Source organism: Rhea americana, unplaced genomic scaffold, assembly GCF_003343005.1.
Source record: "Rhea americana isolate MKP2758 unplaced genomic scaffold, rheAme1 scaffold_16, whole genome shotgun sequence".
Taxonomy (NCBI): domain Eukaryota; kingdom Metazoa; phylum Chordata; class Aves; order Rheiformes; family Rheidae; genus Rhea; species Rhea americana.
Window position 1 is genome coordinate 5,734,236 of NW_028185705.1, and position 22,491 is coordinate 5,756,726.

General features: G+C 37.7%; 1 protein-coding gene across 1 annotated transcript in view; it reads left to right on the forward strand.

The window, feature by feature from the left end:
• Nucleotides 1-6,164: 6,164 nt before the first annotated feature.
• The window catches only part of SUCLG2 (succinate-CoA ligase GDP-forming subunit beta), a 220,509-nt gene continuing 204,182 nt past the window's right edge, over nt 6,165-22,491 (forward strand). Inside the window, exon 1 of the mRNA XM_085300009.1 lies at nt 6,165-6,196. Within this exon, the coding sequence (XP_085156135.1) occupies nt 6,165-6,196 (32 nt within the window). The remainder of the gene's footprint in view (nt 6,197-22,491) is intronic.

Below are 22,491 nucleotides of genomic sequence, written 5' to 3' on the forward strand. Positions count from 1 at the left end.
GATTTTTTTTTTCTGCATTAGTTCCACAGATATCAGTAACATATGGAGGTTTGATGTAGTTAAGAAAGAAATCTAATTCAAAGTCATTTGGCTAGAAGGATAATTTAGCCATTCTGGTATTACTGAGTGATTATGTGTATTTGAAAAAGAAAAAAGCAAATACCCACAGGCCACTTGTTTACGATGTTGCAATTTCAAGAAGTTGCTTYATGGCAGAATGGGGTTCTGATAACACAGGAGATAATCCAGTGTGATAGGGCTATCAGCACCTGAGGAGTAATAACTGATCTACTTCATATTTACCAAATGTACCCAGGCACTCCATATTATGTTTACCTAATGATTAAAAGGAGCAGTAAATGGAATGACTTTCTTTTAATCAGTATGTCAGCTTGAGCAGTGTAATGAAATTAGTCACAGGGTGAATACAGGCCTATCAGCCAAAAGGGGCATTTCACTGTGACCTACTTTTAAAACTTGTAACATCGTTGTTTCCATGGCATGTCACTGCATGATGCTGGGGTCTATATACAAATATAGTATATTAAAAATTAAAATAAATGCCCTATTTTCCAGAATATTATTCTAACTACATTCCCCTACCTTGCAAGATCACCAAAGTCACAGCTAAGGATTATTTTTCCTTTAAGACATATTTATGAATCATTTGTTTGAGTCTACCTAGTTGCAGATGGACAGTATCTGACAGTTTATCCCAGTTATCATTAACTATTAATGGCCCTATTGTTACAATCAAGCTTTGCTGCATCAACTCGCTTGCATTCAGCTAACTTTTTACTTAATTATAAAATCCRGAATCCTCCTCTTAAAGACACATTTGCTTATGTTAAAAGGCAGACAGTTTCCCATCTAATTGCTATTAGAAATATGGCAGGTTATACTATTTAGCTACTGTCATTGAGATGTGGAATATATCATGCTTTTTCCTTAACGCTAAAATAGAAGGTATTGGTACATACATGGAAGCTACAGTATAAGAAATTTTAGACACAAACCCAAATCAAAAGAATTTTGATGTTTTCTCAATGCTGAGAAAGTAAGTATGTATTTTCACCAATTTAATGTAGGAGTTTGTTAAGGTTTCATTTTAACTTTATCTTACTGGCCTGTTCCAGAAATTTGCTTTGTGTCAGTTCTGAGAAGAAACCTATCATGCAACTTAGACTCTAAAAACTGTAGGGCAATGAGCATCTATTTACCGCATAGTCCAATCAAAACTTGATAACTTGATACAGTAAAAACACCTATCACAAGAAAAATAGGACTTTTTAAAAGATTCAGTACTCAATTCTATCCTGATTATGGAGTCAGCAGTTATCAGAGTATAAATAAGAGCAGAATTTGGAAGTCTACAWGTAGTGTTATCATACATAATACATATCTTTCATTCATAAAGCATATTATCATGTGTTTCAATACAGTGTAGTGAATCTGTGAGTATCCACAACTTGAATGAGCGAGGAGGAAAGAAGCTAAGGAATGGAGGATGCATTTCACCCAGTGCAGCATCTTGACATTAGAGGGCTCCATAATACGCAGAGTATGGAAAGAGGTTCATTCTGAGGTCGATAGAGATGACATTCAGAAGGCCACTACAGAATCCTCTTGGAGCTATGGTTTGTTAATATAGTAAATTCATCTTCTGGAGTCCTAGTGTTACATCAAAAGTCCTCTACTGCACAATGTAAAGAGCTGATCTGGTATAAAATTATTCTAGTAGTCTGTATTTGTTTTAGAAAGTTTTGAGTGGGGCTTGATTTTACTAAAAGACTTCAATGGAGATCACAGATCATGGCTCCCTCTCTCTCCAATGTTACGGTGGATCTGACGGTTGTGCTGGTATCGTCTATCTTCCCAGAATTCAAAAAAATATCATAAGCTCTCTATCATATGATCCTATTCATGAGACCCAAATGCAGTGAGTATCCATGCCAGCCTCTGATCAAATTGGAATCTCAACTTGGCTATAAAAACTGCAGAGACATAGCTGAAAGCCATGCTTGTCGTCTACTACTATCAGGGTTCTAGAAGAAGGTAYCACCAGAACGGCATGACAGTAAGTAACAGAGCAGTATCTTGCAGCCAGAATGCCTGGGGAAAGTGCTTTTTGGCAACAGAAGGACAATTCAGAAAAACTCCTAAGACAATAAAGGAAAAAAAAATTATGTTGGGGCAATAAATTTGCAAGCTACTACTTGAGCAATCTCTGGGTAAGGATGGTGTAGCATGCATTTTTCCAGTATCCCACCTTTTACTCAGCAAGATTCTTGAACTCACGCTAGAGGCTGGGTTATATAGTTCTGGGTTATCTTTTGGCATAACTGACAAACCAGCGTATCTTTTCTGTCTCCTGTTGCTAATGGAGTGATCCTGAGTTATTATGAAAACAAATAAGGACCATCAAGGCAGAATAAATGCTTATACCTCTAGCACATACCTCTGGACTGAGATTGCACAGAAGACACTGAGAACAGTTAGGTAGGGTACAACAGGTAACAGTCCCTGACTCTCATCTTGCAGAAATCATCACAGTTCCAAGGAAATCAAATCACTCTGTTATCTCTCATCTGTTATCATGATGAGGAAAAGACTTCTGTGACTATCACATGGAGCATGGAGCAGAGTTAGATGGGCCTTCAAGAGGCCTCTAACTTTGCATAGAGCTGAACACAGCTATAAAGAAACACTTGCAGAGAATTTGCATCGTGAACATGAGAACTTTTCCTTGACATAGATAATTTAACACTGTAATCATTGTGGAACATGAAAAAATATTTGAATGCCACTATCTCATTTTTATGGCTCAATTTATTAACAAAAATACTTTTACAAATACCTAAATGGCCAAACTTTACAAAGTGCCTTTTATACAAATTGTCATAGCTTTTAGGAAGGTGCAACTTGTCTTCCTAACACTTCAAAGAGCCTAATCCTAAGGATATCTTACTAAGGAATAAATACACTCATGAGTACAATGAGTCCTATTTTATGGAAGATAAAAGAGCTTTTCCATGTAGCGCTTGCAYAGCTCCACAGTTGCAAAAGTGAACTGGCTCTTTGTTAAGGCAGCCACTTATACAACTGCTTCATTCAAGCCATGTGCCCACACACAAACTTTGCCTCCACCAGCTCTTCCTTTCTACATCATCTACCTCCTGAGTAAGTGGCTGCTACCTGGGCAAGCAGATTCACTGACTTGTGGTAGGCTACAAAGGAAATCAGTTTCTTGGACCATACTAAAACTTTCCCTTTTTCCTGTGCTCAGAACCAGTAGAATAGTTTTCTATAACTAAAGTTTGATACATAAGTTTAGCTTTCTTTGCAAATATTGAAAGAGGTTGTATTATTGTGGCAGGGAAGGCCAGTTTGTTACAAACTCTGTGATTTCTTAAAAGAAAATCAAGCACAGCTGGCTAAAGAAAATCTTGTGCTGTGAATTTTTGGTCTCGTCCTGATACAGAAACCATTTTTTCTCAAATACTGCAGGCGTAATTTGGTCCCATTTTTCTGGAAAACATCTGTACAAATATTCATTTTACTATTCAACAACAAAGGCAGTAAAGGAGAAGCAAGCTACTATTCAAAGCATGGTCACTAGTTAAGCATGGAAAACCTCTGCATCTTTTTCAAAGTTATAGAGCAGGACACTCCAACTTCAGCACTTGCAAATTGTATATGTCCRAGACACCCAGGAAAATTCCCACCATGAAAGGCAACGGCTGCTTTTGAAGCAATGTGTGAAATTTACACTAGCTGAAGATCTGGTACTTGCTGTTGAATTTATTAAGCTTGAAACAAATCCCACTGTAACCAATGAGAAAAAAAAAAAAATCCCTTCACTTCAGTGCCTTACAGAACAGGCTCACTCTCTGTGGACCCCTCTGGGCCATGTGACACCGATATCAGCAGCTTTCAAACCAGGACCATCTGATTAACACAAGGATGCTGACTCATTCTTGGTTTACTGAAAAATCCCATAAGTAATATAAGTGCCGTGTATGTGGTCACAAAACTGCTATGAAAAACTTACAGATTTATATATCTGAAACAAAGTACTCTCTGAAAAATTTGGGGGTCAGAGGGAGTAAATTATCTCCCTCATATCTCTCTGCCCACAACATATTGAGCTTGGAATCATCTAGCATTGAGCTAGATGATTCCTCATCGTGCCTCATTTGGAGATAAATTCAGGTAACACAGGGAGGCAGTCACAAGAGGAGAGCAAATAAAAACATAGTATTTCCTTATGGCAGTAGAAGTTTTTGCTGAATTTCTAACTTTTTTGTCCRCATTTGATGGGTCACTGATTTAAATAAATTAAAGACATAAATCACATAGAAACTGTAATTGAGAAACTATTTTTTCACTTTATGTTCATAAAGTATATTTATTTCACAATGTTTTATGAGCTCAGCTGTTATTGTATTCAGATAGTTTCTTCCTTGGGATTTCTCTCTGCCTGTTTCCCAGAATCATAGCAGTATAGCAATCCCAGCAGATTACGGGCTCCTTGCTAGGATCTAGTTGTCTTCCCGGCCCAAATTCCTCCATATAGTAATATTTCCTGAAATGCCTCCACCGAACAAGATACACCTTTTTTTCCAGTAACTCAGACATCCCAGAGGCTGCAGACTACCACTGACCTGGTTTTGGCAGCCAGTCTCAATGTGGACTGCACCAGAGCAAAGCTGAGACGTTAACCGAAGCTGTGCAGCTCTTCAGGGTGCTCCTGTGCTAGGTAACACACTGAAATAAAATACTGGGATAAATGTCATGGATAAAGCTTTCAGAGACTATCTGTGGCTGGAAAAGTGAGCTGGTAAGATACCCCAGGGGCCAGGAGCTAGCGAGGGGTGCGGACAGTTTGTACAGCTCCGAGCTTACAGTAGGTTTCCAGATACACCGCTCCACTCCAGCCTCCTGGTGCTGGCCATTGCGGCTGACCGGAGAGCGATGATGGCACAGAATTAAATATTCTAAAAATGCAGATGTGACTAACATCCTTCAGCTTGCCATGGAGGCCAGTGAAGAAAGCAAGCTGTCAAAGACACATCTGCTCACAATTTTTCCATTTATTAAATTTGAAGCCAAATTTTGACAGTGACAAAGCAGAAGGAACAGTTGTGTGTTTGTATTAAAACATCATTTGGATAAGCAATAACTGGTGATTGGTGTAAAAGAACATCTGTGATATTATCCTACTATTTTTGTCTGAATCATGTCAGAGAAYTGAGAGAAGAACTGAGAAAGGCAAGGAAAGGGGGGGGGGAAGACATGAAATTGTCACACATAATTGTTCAAATTTACCTTTGTTAAAGACACACTCCTTTTTATTTTCTAGTGCAATTCTCATAGAGTTAACAGATGTCTTTTCTATGGAATCAAATAAACATTCTAGTATTTTGGTTTGACTATGAATCATGCTTCTAAAACATTTTTGGTGATTAATTTTTAATCCCAATTTGATAAATTCCTGCTCACACAATAAAGTTAACATTAAGATCTAAGTCTTTGTGAGCTATAATCTGAATCTCCCTTGTTAGTACTAATGGGGTTTATTTTGTCTGTGAGAAAAATAATTAACTATAGCAGAAAACACGGCTGAGATGAAAAGGACAATAGGAAAGATATGATATTTTAAACCCAAAGCATGTTAGCTTTTTGTTAGTTAATAACAAAGCCACTTTAGTTATTAGTATCCACTGTAAAAAGACTGAGGAAATTTATTCTAGCCACAGAAAAAGCATTTCCACTGTTGTATAAAAGCAAATGTTTTCTTTGTGTGTATAAGGGGGGTTTTAAAAGCATTTATAAGACTTTCAGCTCATCATAGTTTATGTCAGGCAAGAAAGTGATAAAAGATGTTGATTTTATTAATAATTTATATAGGAGGAATATTTAGAGCCTGCTCAGCAGGTGGTAAATTGAAGGTCCACAGTAAAAAACAACAGAAACACCAGACATTAGAATTGGACAAAAAATTGTTCACAACTCTACCCAATCTTTAAACGCTTTTGCAGGGATATACATACATTGACATACATATCTCTTCCTCCTGGAAAGAACATCCATGCCCAAATCCTCTAAGGCCCAGTCCTTGCTCCATTATTCCCATCACTGAAGGGTTTCTACTACCAGCAACGATGGTCACTGAGGACCCGTGGAAAGATGACTGGTATGTGATCTGAAATGCGTTCATGCTTGACCCTGACAGCTCACTATTTAGATGTTACTTCAGATGTTTCTTTGAAAAAAAATCAATTGTTTATTATTAAACTGAGAAACCATCTATTTACCATTCCTGATTGAGGTTAATAAAGAAAGGGTACTGGCTCTATAGTTTTGATCTTAGTCTAGTGGTTAAAAAAACCAACCTTTCTAAAGGGAAACTTAACTAATAGCAATATTCCTCAGCATTCAAAATCCGTATGGTTGTTTAAAGAAAAACCTTTTAGATATAGACCTAATCTTCCTTTTAAACATAGCTAATCTCTATATACCACTGTTGGGTTATGAGAGAAGCTTTTGCAGTACATTGCAACCTTCTTTGTCAAATGTTTTGAGGTGGAGCTTTTTCACTGYGTTCTCTGGGGATTTTTGAGCTCTTATGTCGCTGTTGCAGGAGTCAGGAACTAGTGCCAGCACCTACTTAGTCATGTATTTCCAGCGGAAAATTGTTCAAACTACTTACTCTATTTTATGTCTCCAGCAAAATTTCCTCAGCTGACATCAATGCATGAAGATACTATCATCTCCAACATGATAAAATTTTGAAAAGATCAGACAGTAAAGAGATGTCAGACAGTTACCTAAATTGAAGGTGAAGCCATTAATTTAGGGCCTAATCCTGTAATGCTTGCATTGATCAAATTCCTACTACTGCTTACATTAAAGAACTCCTTGATTTTGTGCATAGATGATTATTATTAAAAGATCGCCTTTAAAAACAACCCTYTCTGTACATGTTAGATCAATAACCTGTCCAAGAATCAGGGAGCTGTGAAAATGAGTTATAGAGGGAATTGTGAAGATAAATTAAATGGAGCAATTAAATAAAAAAGCATCATTTATGATTGACTGGGAAAAGACATTTCTGTGAATATCTAGACAACTTTTTAATGAATTTTTTCTTTCTTAAAAGATGCTGAAAAATTCTAAATTAAGCCTTTCTGTTACTGTGGTTTTGATACCTTTCTTAATTAAGCCTAGTGTCAAGGGAAGGGTCTGTTTACGATTCTAGGCGTAGTACTTTGCTTAGAGAAGACCAAAAAAAGTGTAAGTAAAGATGTGGGAAAGACAGCAGTACATCGTGCACTCCGGGTACAAAAGAAGTAGAAAAGATGTGCTAGGAACTTATGAAGCAGTCGTAGCAGGTGGCTGAGGCGAGAGAAGAAGAGCAGATCAAGAGTTGGAGAGAGAAGGCTGGAGCCACACGCTTCGAAAAGCCATGAATTGGAGCCCATCACTCAGCGGCTCCTAGCCCTGACGCTGACATCCAAACCTGGCCACTTTAGTAATCTCACCTGACAATTAATCAGATTATTCGTTTGAGGCAAAATAGAACAAACATATGTTTTAAAATATCAAATTATCCTGTCAGTTAGAATTACCCATCTTCTACCATAAGTGTCTTTTAGAGCAGACTTTAGAACGTTAAAGTAACGCTTCCACAACCGTAAATTGCTATGGTCATAACTGTATTATTTTGCTGCTTAATGGCCTAGCACACAGGACATGGTGCATGTCTCAGTTTACTTTCTTGAGACGGCAATTGACAATATAAGAGAACATGATATATGCTTTCTATCCATTTATGAGAAGCCAAAAGTGATGAAACYACATAATCTGAATTTCATAGGCACAACAGTCGTATTTATTTAGTGTGCCCTATTTATGATGGATTTTTAAAAGGTGTAATCCACGAKTGCCATCATATTAGAAAACAAGAAATTCAGATTGTTTCCTATTTTCAGCTTCTGTACTGGCGAATAAAATGCTGTAAGATGCCTATTGTGGACAGTGCCAGTGGGCATTCATAATTCTTATATTTTTATAGTATGAATGAATTCATAATAGAGCAATGGAAAATGTTTTACATTTTATACATTAATATGCATGTTTTGCATGTAGTACCTATGTATACATAATATGTTTGTAGAAGTGTGTTTAGTAAGTTAGAGGRTTTTATTAATTTTACAATTACTATGATAGTAAAAACATTGTTTCTTTAACCTTTCTGTTGTTTAATAGAAATGACAAGTAGATCAGACATTGGAAGATGAATGAGGTAGCACTGAGAACAGTTCCGTTGGGAAAAAACACAATAAACACATACAGTTGTAAATCTAACCACTTTTCTTGGCAAAATAGCATTAAAAAATAATACAGAATTATAAAATGTTCTAAAGTGGCCTTTTCAGGATTGAACAAGAATTCTGTACCGTTCTGTTAAAGTAAGATGGCTGATCAGAAATCAGTTTTTCCTTTGCATTTTCCATCTTAGTTTGTAGAAATGACATGCTTGTAACGCTGGCTACTTCTACCGCTAAACATCAATTTTGTCATAAATCACACGATATTTACCCAGAGTCCGATAAAACTAGTGAGTACTGGCTGCAGGAATGCAGGTCCTATATTTAACAATGTAGCTGAGGTTACCTAGAGGAAGTAAAGCTGAGTAGAGAGGAACTGTATGCTGCATTAGGGCGTGCATTATTTCCAGAAGATAAGGTCCCCTATGCAGGCTTCTAATACAGTCTTCCATCAATGCCCAGTCTGCTAAAACAGTGAATGGAAGTGACTGATCTACAATTTGCATTCTCTTTTCASTCCATCAACAGAACATTATTAAAACCATTGAGCCAAAACCCATTAGAACAGCACTCACGTATGAAACAATGCACAGGTCTGCTTGTTCCCATTTTTATGCACTGCTATAGGACTATAAATATTCATCGTAATGTAACCGAAAATTATTGAAGTGAGAAAAAAGAGAAACAGGGAAGCCATTTGCTTCAATTCATAAACAGCATCTGTTGGGAAGTTATTCATAGATTGCTTCAGGGCCTGCTGAGCAGTAAGCCCATGGAAAGGGATGCCATTGCAAGCAAATTGGCCAAAACTGCAATGGAGATGCTATTAAACATGATTCACTGACAGCCAGGGAGAATGATCAGGCACCGGGTTGTTTTATGTCTTCTTTTATCACTGGGACACAGAAGTAGCCTCCAGCCAAAGTCTCACACAGTTCAAATTAGTAGAGCAACCTTCTAAGTATATTAAGGCTTAACTAGTGGCAAGAGAAAGTTGCATGAAGTGATATTATAGTGAATACAGTTGTTTGTCCATGCCCGAGGCACATGCAAAATCCGCTTGCAAAACAGGGCAGCAAYAGCCTTTCCTACTGCATATATTTGTCAAAAGATGCTCAAATGTCTTCTTGCAAGAAGGTGAAAATGCGGCCTAATGGGTGAGTGAAAAGTAATTAATAACCAGCTAAGTGTATTTTAGCTACCTGTTAAWTTTTAAAATACACTCTGGTTGAAAAGTGATGTGATGCCAAAGCAAAGTGGATTGAGTAACATGATGTGGAAACCTATATATGAAAGTAGATAGAAACAATTTCAAATATAGATTATTATTGAGAATAAAATACTGAACYGTCAAATTTTGTTTGCTGATTTGCAGAGGAGAGCTACTGGTGAGGCAAAGCAGTTCAGCCCTGCAAATTCAATGCAAATGATGCTGACTTTTCAGCTAACGATCTGGCCCAAATTTTTTACTGCCTGTGGGATTTATCACATCATGAGGAATTTGAAAAATGCACTTGCAATCAATATGTGGACAAATAATTTTCCCAGCCTCATTCCTCCTCTTGTTGCAAATTATTTATACTTTTAATTAACTTCAGCAATTCACTGACTGTAAGTAACTAAAACTGCAGTCCCCTTAGTAAGCTTCTGGAGGTTTATTTGCAGAATGTGTGCCGAGCTACCTTCTTCCTTTATAACCAGGATGCTGCACCTGCTCAGAGTTCATGAGGTGGTGGGTTTTCTTGCACATTTGCTCTCTTTTCCTGTATTGTAACTAATATGACCTGCAAGAAACAGAGCTATTCAAACGATCTTTATTTTGCTTGTGTCTGTACCTGCTACTTTTGACTGTTCCAAATATACGCATAGATTTTTTTCTCTTCTCACGAAAATCTGAGCAAAGAGCTGTTCTTCAGCTCTTCTTGACCTGCATTCAGGGGGAGATTTTCAGATGACTTGTAGGCTTTAAATCAGGCCCAAAAATGTGACTAAATTTGCAAGCACAGATATTTTCTCATAAGCAAATATTTATAACTTGTCATTCAGTATGTATGTTTGTCCTATTGTCACTTGTGCTCCATTAGGATCAGGATCGAGAGCTGCAACCCAGGTAAGCGAAGGTCTTTGTACACCACAAGCAGTATTTTTTTGTGTGCAGTTTTTGAGGGCTACTTGTGACTAACCTATGCATTTCCACAAATTAAGACTGCTCTAAGATAATTTATTCAAGTGCCTTGGATTGTGCTTACTAGTGGACATCAGTTACTTCTATTTATTAGACTGCTTCTTAGGAAAACTAAGTGAGATTCATAAATCCAATTATTCATTTAAAGGTTTACAGAGTGTGAGTGTGATATATTTAAGAGGTAATAAATGCTCAAGCACRGAGAAACTTCCACTCAACATTGAAATGGAAAACTTTTAAAGAAGTATAGTAATTCTTCACTCAAATTTTCCTCTATATTACCTTTTGCCATAATATGCCCTTTCAGATTTCATTTACAYGAAATTGTTTGAGCAATTGAGATTTTACCAATAAGAAATGTTACTGAGAAAATATTTATGGGCAATAAACTACTTATCTGAACATATACAGGTTAATGTAAATATGCACAAATTCAGCACTGTCCTATTTAAGATGAAGAAAAATACCACACGATTAAGTGCACATAATTATGCTACATACYTTGTAGCTTATGTTTCAGACCAGTCAATGAGCACACTATTCAAATGTGCATGGTACTATTAAGTATAGTAAGGTTAAATAAGAAAATCAATGTTTGACTAGCAAAAACAGATCTTAGCTGAATAATTATCATTGCATATAACACGCTCCTCCTTTCATCTCTCCACACTCCRGTTCAGCAACCCTGTTATTTCCTTATACACTCCATTTTTAAGCACCTGAGGAGTTGGCCCAGTAGTTCCCTCTGGAAGCCAAATGAGTTTTCTAAATCAGGGACATCCTGGATGGGGGCTAGTTTTAGATTCACACATACACAGTCAGAACTGGCTTGAGATTGGTTCTACCATGCTAAGTAAAGCCCTTACTGTCCTTCTTCTGTCAAGACTACTAATAAATKTAAGGTCTCAATTTCTTGTAGATGTAGGCTCCATGTTCTTCAAGGAACTGCATTTKTGGATGGTTATCTTCTTACACTTCCAGTACAAAATGGCAGAAAGCATTTGAACAACACAATCATACACATCTCTCTAGTTGTAACTTCTCTACTCCCTTAAATGAATCTTCAGGGAGAGTTCAACAGGAATTGACAGAGATTTGGAAAATTTGAAGTCATTTTGACCATGATCAAAACATAAGATTCTTGTTTAAGGAAAAAGAAAACTAATTTTTYAAAAACACTATTGCGTAAATTAAAGCAGTTAGGAATAGCTCTAGTTTGTGTTCACACCATTTATGTAGATTTCCATTCCTTTGTTTATCCCTTTATATTAAATAAAGAGAGAGACCATAGCAACCCTTGCCACGCACTTCCATTCGTGTATTGATTCTGCGCTCTTCAATCTGTGTAGATTTTATTGTGGCCATTGTCTCACATTTTGCTGCAGACTCTCTAAAGATGAGCCCAAATCAAAACCATTCATCCTAATCCTCCTGCATTTAGGCTATGCAGGAACATAGCCACCTAACCTAGATACCTAACAAGCACATACATATGTAGTTATTCTCAATGATTGTTCAACTTTCTACTTCCCTCCCACACAGATGCTAGAGTTCAGTTAGACCCCAAGTTAGGCACCTCAAGTTAGACAGGCTGAATCTAGGTCAGTCTCTTAAGACAGTTTATTTCTACAAGCTCTTCCTGGGCTCTGTGAAGATGTGAGCTGGCACTTCTTGCATGCCAAGTTATTCCAGGAGCCCTGTGACCACAGCAGCCTGGCTCCAGCCTGACTTAGGAAAGGCAGAGTGAATTAGCTAAGACTTGGGCAGGCAGTCATGCAGTCCAAGAAGACAGCATATCTCCTATAGCTGCAAACATGGGCAGTGCACGCTCTTGAGCAGACAGACCCTCAAAAGGCACACAACTGTTTCTCACTGACAAACTGTGGAAGACACTTGGGAAGTCTTCCTCTGAGTTACTTATCCTAGCAAGGAACAAACACTGTTTTTGTCTGTTAAGGGCYTGATACAAAAGTGAAGAGCTTTTCACCCAAAATGTGAGAGAAAGTTGGATAACCACTACTCAGTGGCATATGGCATGTCCATCTGTTAAGGAAATGGCACATCACACATCTGTTTTCTGGCACTGGCCTGGGAGCAAAGCTGCTGTGTGCTGCTACCAATACCTATGATGCCTGCCCAAATAAAAAGCATTGGCTTTCCCAGGAAGGGAGGGTTGGGCAGTAAGTTCACCTGACCATCCTGAGACACACCAGGATATATCATACAGGCACTTGTGCAGACACAGATTTGAACTGGTGTCTGCAAACAGCCGTGAGTGTAGATTTTGCCCACACAGATATCCTCTTGCCATACAGGTAGAGATGGAAGAAAAGAGAATGGAAGAAAAAGAGAACAACCTCATTGTAAAGGCTCTCCTCACATCAAACTTTTTGACAAGCTTAATCCTAACACTTCTCACCAAACAAGGTGTAAATAAAAGCAATGGAAACACTATCTGTGCCTTTTTGGTTTTCTGAACATGATCTGAATCTTAACAGATCTGAACTTTAACATCCCAGATCCTGAGTCTGCACTGTGAAGTACCTCAGCAGTCTGCTGTATCCACAGTTTTACCGAACACTTAAAAAACCTAAAGGTTCTTGTCCCTAATATTCATTACCCTTCCAGGTGGAAGATGAGAAGAGCACAAGACGAGGCAGTGATTAATTATGAAAAAAATCTACCGGGGCAAAACCTAAATTCAGCTAATCGCATCAGTTTCCTCTTTCCARGGTAACTCTTTCTCATGTGTGATGTCAGCTGAGGAAAACTATGGAAGCAAAAGTCTTCCCACCAAATATTATTTGGCAGTTTTGAGGCTCTTTATGATGACAATTTGAAAAATCTAATTATATTTCCAGTTCAAACAATTATGTAAATGGGAGCAAATGTGAAAGCTTCATGTATGCTGTTTGAAATGATACTGTTCACTCACCAAAAAACTAATCAATATCTCTGGATTAGTTCTGAGAGTGAACATATAATCATAAAATACAGTAACAGAGTGTGTTAGTGAGGACAAGCAAAAATAAAGAAAAAAAMCAAATGACATGGCTTCAGCAAAAAACAAAAATATCTTGTCCAGTTGGCATTTTTCAAAGTGATACATGTCAATATTGCATTCTCTTGTAGGTTAACTGAATCTATCAAAAATGGGTACAGACTCAGACTTGGCTGAACAGTCTCTTTTTTAAAGCTTTATTGTGAAAGTTCAATTTACAGTATAGGAGGCCAGCAGTTAAATAGAGCCACATATCTCTAACCTGCTATTCTCTGCCTGCATTTGATTTTTATAAATTTGTACCATAGCATAATCAGAGCTTTCAGCACTGAAAACACTTTCAAATTTCAAAAGTCAGCAGTGGTAGGTTAAATCAAAAATTGCTTGGCCTTATTCTTTTCATTCAGTGGAGCAAAAAATAATAATAAAAAGAAGCGTTTTGTTACCCAGAGAAAGCGAGCTCTTTAGGCACTGTGAGCCGACCCAGTACAAGGGATTCTTAAACAATGGGATGACAATTGCTAATCCTGAGAGGTGAAAAATGGTATGATTCTGAACAAAAAGGACTTATCTGTTTTTTCACTTCTTGCAAAGAGAATATGAAATGGAACATCATACGGCTTCCTATTACTATTATTATACCAAAATGAGAAATGGAGTGTCCTATGGTTTTATATTACTATTATTACACATAATTAAATAAAGCTAGACACACAAAACAAGTTCATAATTCTAGAGAAGTTGCCAAAGGAAGATTTCCCAAGACATCAGGATGACACTGTTTTCATATGACACCTGCATGTGAAAATCTGTGTTCACAGAAGTCCACCCATGTGACAGAAAAGGATGAATACATCGTACATTAGCAGTGCTTATACTCTGCTGCTCTTTGAGCCCTGGTGATCTAAGTGAGGAAAGGGTATTCTGAATATTAAATAATAGTCACATCGTACCCATTTCAACGTATTTCCCCTTTCACTCAGCTGTGGCTCAAGGATAAGGAGCAGTTGCAGCTACCCAGCTGTGGCAACCCCGAATCTCTGCTGGCACCAACACCCAGCGAGCGGCTGGGCAGGAATTCCAGTACCAAGGCATCACTAAGCTTTGTACTGTCACACTAACAAATCCAAAGCTGGTTAGTTTAATGCTGCCTTTGGTGTATTTCCATGCCATAACATTCACAGCAGCAACTGCGGGGCAGACATACCAGGGGTAGGCCAACAGATGTGGTAAGCTGTGCTCACAGCTAGGAGCGCAAAGTGTTTGATCTACAGCACGTACATAATTAGTTCTCTAATTTAAAAAGTTTCTTTTATTCCTAAAAATCCATGCTAAGCTCCAGGTGGAAAAATGTTTCTCTAAATGCAAACTGGCAGAGGAAATTTCCATTCATGGGAACTTTACCTTTATTTCAAGGAAGAACTCAAAACAGAAGAAATAGATAAGAATACTCAGAAGACTCACAGCCCGCTCTTATGCTATTTCTGTAAAAATTAATTAAAAAAAACAGTTATAGCTTGCTTCCTAAATCTAGCTCAAATGATCTGGTAARAAGTAAAGCTACGAATGATATGCTAGGTGCTGGTCTAAAGCAAGCAGCTACATATTTTGTTGGCAAACTGTTCAGACCACAAGAAATCTGAAATATTTGATAGTAGTGGGCACGTTATATAATATTGCTTGATCAAAGGAAAGGAAATAAGATGTGCCTAATTTTTATATACCACAGTGCATTTTAAGTATCAATATTGGCCATGTCTCTTTACTGGTCAGCTGCTAGAGGACTGCATCTGATTTCCGTTTTTCTAGAAGTAACTGAATGTCCATACCCAGACRATGACTTGCCCAGAGATCCCTTACCCAATTCATTGAGTATTTCCTGTATGGTAAATAAAGGGTAGCCATTACAAGTCAAATTTTGTTTCCGGTTAGAAAAGATCACGAGAGAAAATCACTTTTTTTCTATGTTCTTTTCACACATTTGTAATCTTGTCTACTGAGAATTGTGACAAAAAATATTTTAATTGTTTTCAGCTCCAAAGAACCAACTCAAGAAGGAAAAAAAGAAAAGAAAAAAAAAAACACAAGATGGAAGTTAATTCCTCTGCACTATCATCACCTAAGCTGTTTAAAAAGTTTTAGTCTTGTGCAGTAACTTACGTTACTGAGGTGTTAATTTGGGTCTAAGTTAGCATACAGCCTTCATCTCTGTATGTGGTAGAAAACTTGCCCCTTGATTTCCAGAATATAGGCTGGAATATGGAGAAGGGAACAGCATATAGTTCTAATTATAAATTGAATAAATTTTATATTGGCTTATTGAGTGACAAACACWTAATTTCATAAGCCCCATATTTACGGCCACACACAGGAGCAGCAAGCCATGTTAAAAACTTATATTTCTAAGTTCATATTTTTATAAGCATAGCTTTGCCACATAAAAGCTTTTAAAGTTAGAATGAACTTCTGATATTCCTCTAACATAATATTGACTAGAGGACTACGACCTTTTTTATCCAGAGCTTTTAATTCAAAGTGAGCATCTCTTTGGAATGTAGAGAAATAACTGATTAAAGCACTGCCCAGTGTAGTATAACTGACATTTAATCAACATTTACYCACTGTACTGGATCTCAATATCAATAGGAAGATAAGGACTTTGCTGTTTTCAAGTCATGCATATCTATCAGCTATATGGTTTTAAAAAAGAGACAGATCTGTCTTGCTTCCAAAGYCCACAGTTTTGTGTCCAATATAAAACATGGGGATCTGGATCTGCTACTGTTGTGCGTTTATCTGGAAGATTAAACTTTAAAAATGACTGATTATCACTCCATTTATGCAAATTATTACTGAAGATGACAGCAACCAGTGTTACATAGCAGAGTTCAGAGTGTGAATGGGAAATGGCAAAACAGGACTCTTGGGTTATATGCTTACACTCCGTCCCCACCTCTAGCTTTACGAATGCACCTAGTTACTGCCAAACACATGATGAATATCAGTCYTGTAAAATGATGTCTGAAAAGGTTTGCTCCAATAAAAAGGAGACAAAATTGATCAATCATCATTACTTCTGTTCTTATAATCATTGTTGTTACTTTAAATAAATGGATCCACAGGAACTGTAAATCATGACCTTCTTGGATGTCACTGAAATTCTTTACTAGAAAAAGGTCAGTGTTTTGATCAACTTGAAGTATGAATAACTAGAGTATGGTCACCACTGGGACAGCAGCAGTATCCTTCAGTTTTAGAGAGAGTGATGGCTGTGGATATTTAAGGGTTTTAAGTTTCTTGTAAAAATTGTTTTGGCAATTAAGAGGAGCAAAAAAATTTGAGACAATTTCATCCAACCAGGGAAATGATGCTCAGTGGATCATGCAACTGCTTTATGCTGTCAAGTAACCCATAGCACATTTGTGACACAAATGTGTCAAGTAACACATTTGAAAAGCAGATGAATTAAGTGTGGTGTTTGTTTTCCACTTCTTAATAGATTAGCTTTGTTAAGAACCTTGAGATTTAGACTTGGAATACTTACTTTAACCATCCCCTTTGTATATACACTGACCTATGTGTATAGAGCAAAAAATACATTCAATCTCTATATCTTTGTTTAATAATGTAGAATGCTCCTATTACTTCTGTATCAGTTTCTTTTAATTAACACATTAGATATATTTGTTACGGAAATTTAAGAAATGAATCTCTGCCTTCAAACTACCCTTACACAGTGCAGATTTTTGCTATAAGGGGGATGTGTTGCAATGGTTACTGTTTGGGTGATGCTCCTTTATCATGCTATGCTTTGTCCACTACGAAGATCATTGGGATTTCTTTTCCATTCTTCCATAAAGTACTATTTCAGGACATGAAGGGGAGGGAGGCATACAAAACAGCCCAAGGAAAATGATTTCCACAAAAAAAATCACAATTTTTGTTCTGAAAAATCAGACAGAAAAAAATTAGGTAGAAATAGAAAATCATTTTCTTACCATTTTCAAGATGTATTTTTGTCTAGTTATTGTTTATATGTAATATTTGGCAACAGGGACTAGTCTTCAGTTACAGGTATGCTGTTAAATTCTCTTCGTTGTATCTGTGTAATACATAAGTAAGTTTAACAAACACATCAGATGACAGAGTTTTTAAGGCCATAATCTAKCCACCAACTACTAGTAATTCTCTTAGCTGATGGTCATGAGCAATTAGAAAGACTATTGTTTTTTAAACATATTAATGATATTTCAAGGCTACTGCAGCAGCAGCTGCCCTATATATCAATATAAATATTTCAGGGAACCTAAGCACAGTCAAAGCCTCTTAAAACCAAATGAATTAACTTCAGTTGAACTTAAACATATGCTTAGAGCTATGCACACACTTAAGTGTTCTGCTGAATAGCATTTTCCCTCAAGGAAACAGCCCCGTTAACTTCAATAAGACTATTTATATGATCATATACTTCCAGTCTTAAAGTATAAATTTTCAATCCATTAATCGCAAGCCCAAACCTATGAAATACCATTATGAACTTATTAAATAAAGCTCACCTTTACTCAGTTCTAAGCCTGATAATATATCTTAAAGGAATTTCAAGAATATAAGATCACAATATGTAAAGGGCACTGATTATGGAACTTTAGAATCTGTATCCAAAAAAATCATATTTCATCCTCTTTTATTTGCCAGTGTATTTAAAGGAAGTCTTGATGTCATTTCAAATATGGTTTTGCATTCAAGCAAAGGTACTCCAGAGCAACTGCTCTGCTGCTGCCTGAAAATTGAAAGAAAACAGTCTACAAATGTGGAAGCRCTTCTCAGCCTTTTTATAAAATACATAAGACAAGCTGTGTATGAAATTTCTTTATGCTTAAAAATCAATTATATGAAYAATAAGCAGGTTATGTAGCACCTTTTGCTTAAGCAAAGGCTTTTAGGTTTTCTGTGAGGGATAGTATTTGTTTAATYTTTTGTTCTCAGTCTGCGCAATCCCTTTGAAAAGGGATTGCTGAAGTCAGGTGGCCGTTTTGGGTAGGGGAACATTGCTCTTGTTCTAGGGAGTAACTGCACTCRACCAGAAAGAGAGGCTTTTAGAGAATAGAGCACACGAAGAGCAGGAAAGTGTGGTAGGTAGCAGGGCCCTTGGAGTCTAAAGCACATGCAGAGACTGAGAGATCACTAGGGCAGCTAGGCAGGCCTCTGAAGCTACGGTAGAGGCTGATGAGGCAGCAAAAGGAAGAGGCAGAGTCTGCTGCCACTCAGAAAGTCACTTAGATGGTTTGCCCAGAAGCAAAGATTCACCTAAAGACGTGGTAGAGGTGAGGAGGGAGGAGTTTTTCTCTGGGGAAATCACCACCGTTTTCAGTCCTTGGCAGTCACCTTGGTTATTTAGAAACACACCAGGGATATTTTGCTTTCTGGCTGAATGGGAAAAATCCATGACTTCAGCTCTTGTGTACCAAGGGAACTTGTCTCCTGAAATGAAACAGCAAAAATAGGTATGTCAAATTTCAGCTTGAAATGTTGAAAGATGAAGAGATATGTACTGGAGTGGGACAGAAAGGGGGAGGTATTCAGAGAGTCTAATCCCTGGGGTTCGTTTGCATTTAAGGGAGAAGGGAAGGGTTCCCCTGCAGCATAATTCAGAGCAGATCTGAAATGCAGCATATGTTCACCATGATGGGTTTTTTTGTTACATGAAAACTGAAGAAAACCATAACCCAATGAAGCCAATGGAAACTCCACCTTTCATCTTGGACTCTATGCTGAAAAAAATGAGTGTCATTCTTTCCATTTATTTTGCATGATCAGGAAAAGGATAATGTAGCTTTTATCTTCCTTTCAGTGAAATAATTCCTCATTTCCTTTTTTATGACCCAGCATTCAGTGGCTATTGCTAATAAGTGTGAGATTTGGACAGACATCTGGAAGACTTGGAGGATACCATCTGACTCATCAAAACTAAAGAGAGAGCAAGAGGGAGAAGAGACAGATGGGTGTGGGATGGGGGCTTAACCTCTTTAAGGAACTCAGATACTCCAGAAGGGGATGTGTGTCTACAGCCTCACACCCAGTTGTGGGAAATCAGATGAGACATGAATGATTAACACTTTTAGCAGGAGTGGAAGGATTAATCATGGATATGGGCATCTGAGTCTCTTGAATTCTTTTAGCAGTCCTCTTTCTTTACTAAATTCTGCTCTCGCTACAGTGGAGTCACTTTGTGATGTAATTCTGGATGTACAGGGAGGTAACTGAGACCCAGAATTATCCATCCATTGAGATGGCATTGTCTGTGGGTGATCTGAGATTTTCAAAAGGACTCAGGTAATTAAATTTCTTTGAAAATCTAGGTATCTGCATGCCACAGATACCTATCACATCATTTTTCTGAAAGYAGTACTAGTGAGGCAGCATATGAAATGGAAGCAACTAGGCAAAAAGATCACATGAAAGTGAAAGGTGTGATGTTAAAGAAACCCTTCTTCAGGGATCTGGAAGCATTTACAAGGTTACAAGTTACTGCTGTTCAGCCGATGGGAAGTAACTTTATAAATTCAGGTAACCTGGTTGCTGGGATCATCAGTCAATATTCTAAAAGTTAAAACCTAGTTCAGTATTTTCTCTGGGCAGATCCATTATTTCCTGGTTGCAAAGACCAGAATGAGATTCTGGTGCTCTAGGAAGTTCTGCCATTGACTTCCAGGGTGCTACGAGTTAATCTCTGGGTTGCAACATAGCATTGCTCTTACATGTCTGGGGAAAAAATAATACCAAACAAACAAACAAAAAASCCCTCCCCAAACTGGTTTTTGGTCTATACATGAATAATAGCAACCCCTGTTGAATTTAGTGTTAGGAGGGCTTAATTCATTTAGAATAATACAYGATTTACCCTTGACTTTATCTTCTAATGAGATTAAAAGAAATAAGGACACGACAGCTAAAAACACTGGCAGATTTTCATATGCCTTTCTCCTACTGAAAGCAATATTGCTACTCTCTCAAGTTTTAGCAAGACAAAAGGTAGAATGGGGCAAAGAGAGGAAGCTGTTAGATCAAAATACTATATAAACTAGCTAAGCATGGAGAAGAGGAAAAGCTGTCTCTTAAGAGAAGCTAGGACCAGGAACAAAAGTGTAATAATTTAGAAGCCTGCATCTAAAAACAGACCTTGTAATGTGTTTTCATTTGCACTTTAGACAATACGTCTTACTTCTCACTGAAAATGAGGAAAAGAAAAGAATAGTTAGTGCATTTATCAGCAGTGCTTGCAATATTCATCTATGGAACCTGGCAACAGGAGAGAGAGAAATAAAAAAATATTGATGGAAAAGGAGGGGTAGGAATATCTGAGTGGGTTACTGCAGTTTGCTAGAAGCAGTGAGCTGTTTGTATTGCATTTTGGTTTTGTAGATTGAAATAATTGGCAGGGTGCTCATAGCAGGTGGGTGGTTATTTCTAGTCTAGTCTATTCTAGTCTAGATCAAAACTAATAAATAAAGTAGAAGATGCACGCAGCCTCTAGGTGCTTATATTGGCTTTGGTTTTATTACTTATGCACTACCTTCAGCCTCAACTATCTGCTTGGTTTTGGTGTGTAATGAATTGCTATTTTCATTTACACCTGTAAACATGACAGAAATCATTACATCATGCCTTATATGAAGAAACCTTTTTTAATTTCACCCTGCTTCAGTGACTATATTCAGGATATTGTGCAACATAATCATTTTTTATTACAGCCATACAGTGCACTTCAAAGCCAGCAAAGCAGAAGTGCTCTTAAATGAAAATCAAGTTCTTCCCAACTGTTTTCAGTCTCTGAGGTAAGCCCACTTTTTGTCTGATCTTCTTTCTTAAGACCTGCCCCTCTTGCTACGAGTATCACTCAGTTGAACAGCTCGATCATTACACTTCACAGAAAGGCGTGCAAGAGCATCTGGGCAGGACTTAGCACTGTGTGCCTCGAGATGATACGGATGAAAAATGTCAGAGCCCAGATCCCAGACTGCTGACAAAGCGGGTAGTGGCTGGAGGAGGTAAACAGAAGCAATTCAGTAAATGATACACAGTCTCCAAAGTGATGTATTCCAAAGTCAGAATGAAGGAAGGAAAAAGCCTTCAGGAAATGCATTTGCCATTGTTGCTAATTGTATTCCAGCTCATCATAAAAAGGGGGAAAATTCTCATTTAATATATAGCAGTGAAAAGCATCTGTTTCGACTGACAGAAAAAGTCTGTTATTAATACTTTCTACTAGATAACTCATYTAAACTGCTCTAGCTGCTTTTTAAAGCTGGTATTATTAGCTCCACTAAACAGACTGACAAACAGGTCCACAGACGTAGCTTTTCTAAGACTGCAATCTCTATTTCCCACATAACCAACTTTGTGTCAAAGGTGATTCTACTACGATGATGCTGAGAGACGAATTGTGGGTTGAACAGTGGCTTTGGGCAACCTCATCCATAGCATCTTTCTGCCTTCTGGTACAGGTAGRTTGGAGGTGTCCATATGTCATTCCAGCCAGACCATACGAATGAGGGAGTGCTTAGCCCCCTCTCTGATGCCAGATCTGACCCTCTGCAGAGGTTTCCACACATGGACAGTCCGTGCAGCCCTCAGTGGCGATGGACAAGTCTAGTCGTGAGAGTGCGGCTGAGCTGCTTAGTGTGGAGAGATACAGTAAGCCCTCAAAAATATTCCATTAGAAGGCCAAAAAAAAAAAAAAGGTGTTTTTTTTCTACAGACTTCTCTTGCATAAAACGCATCTGCCCTTCAAAGGCACAGAATTTCTTGGGCAGAAGGTAGAAGGTCCAGAGAGGCTAACATTTCCATTCGATGGAGAAATAGAGTATTATAACATTCTCGTCTAGTCTATGAGTGCTGAATTTTCTCTCTTTGAATGGCCATATAAATCTAGTGACAAAAGCAGGCAGTTTGTCAATGAATGAGTAACCACC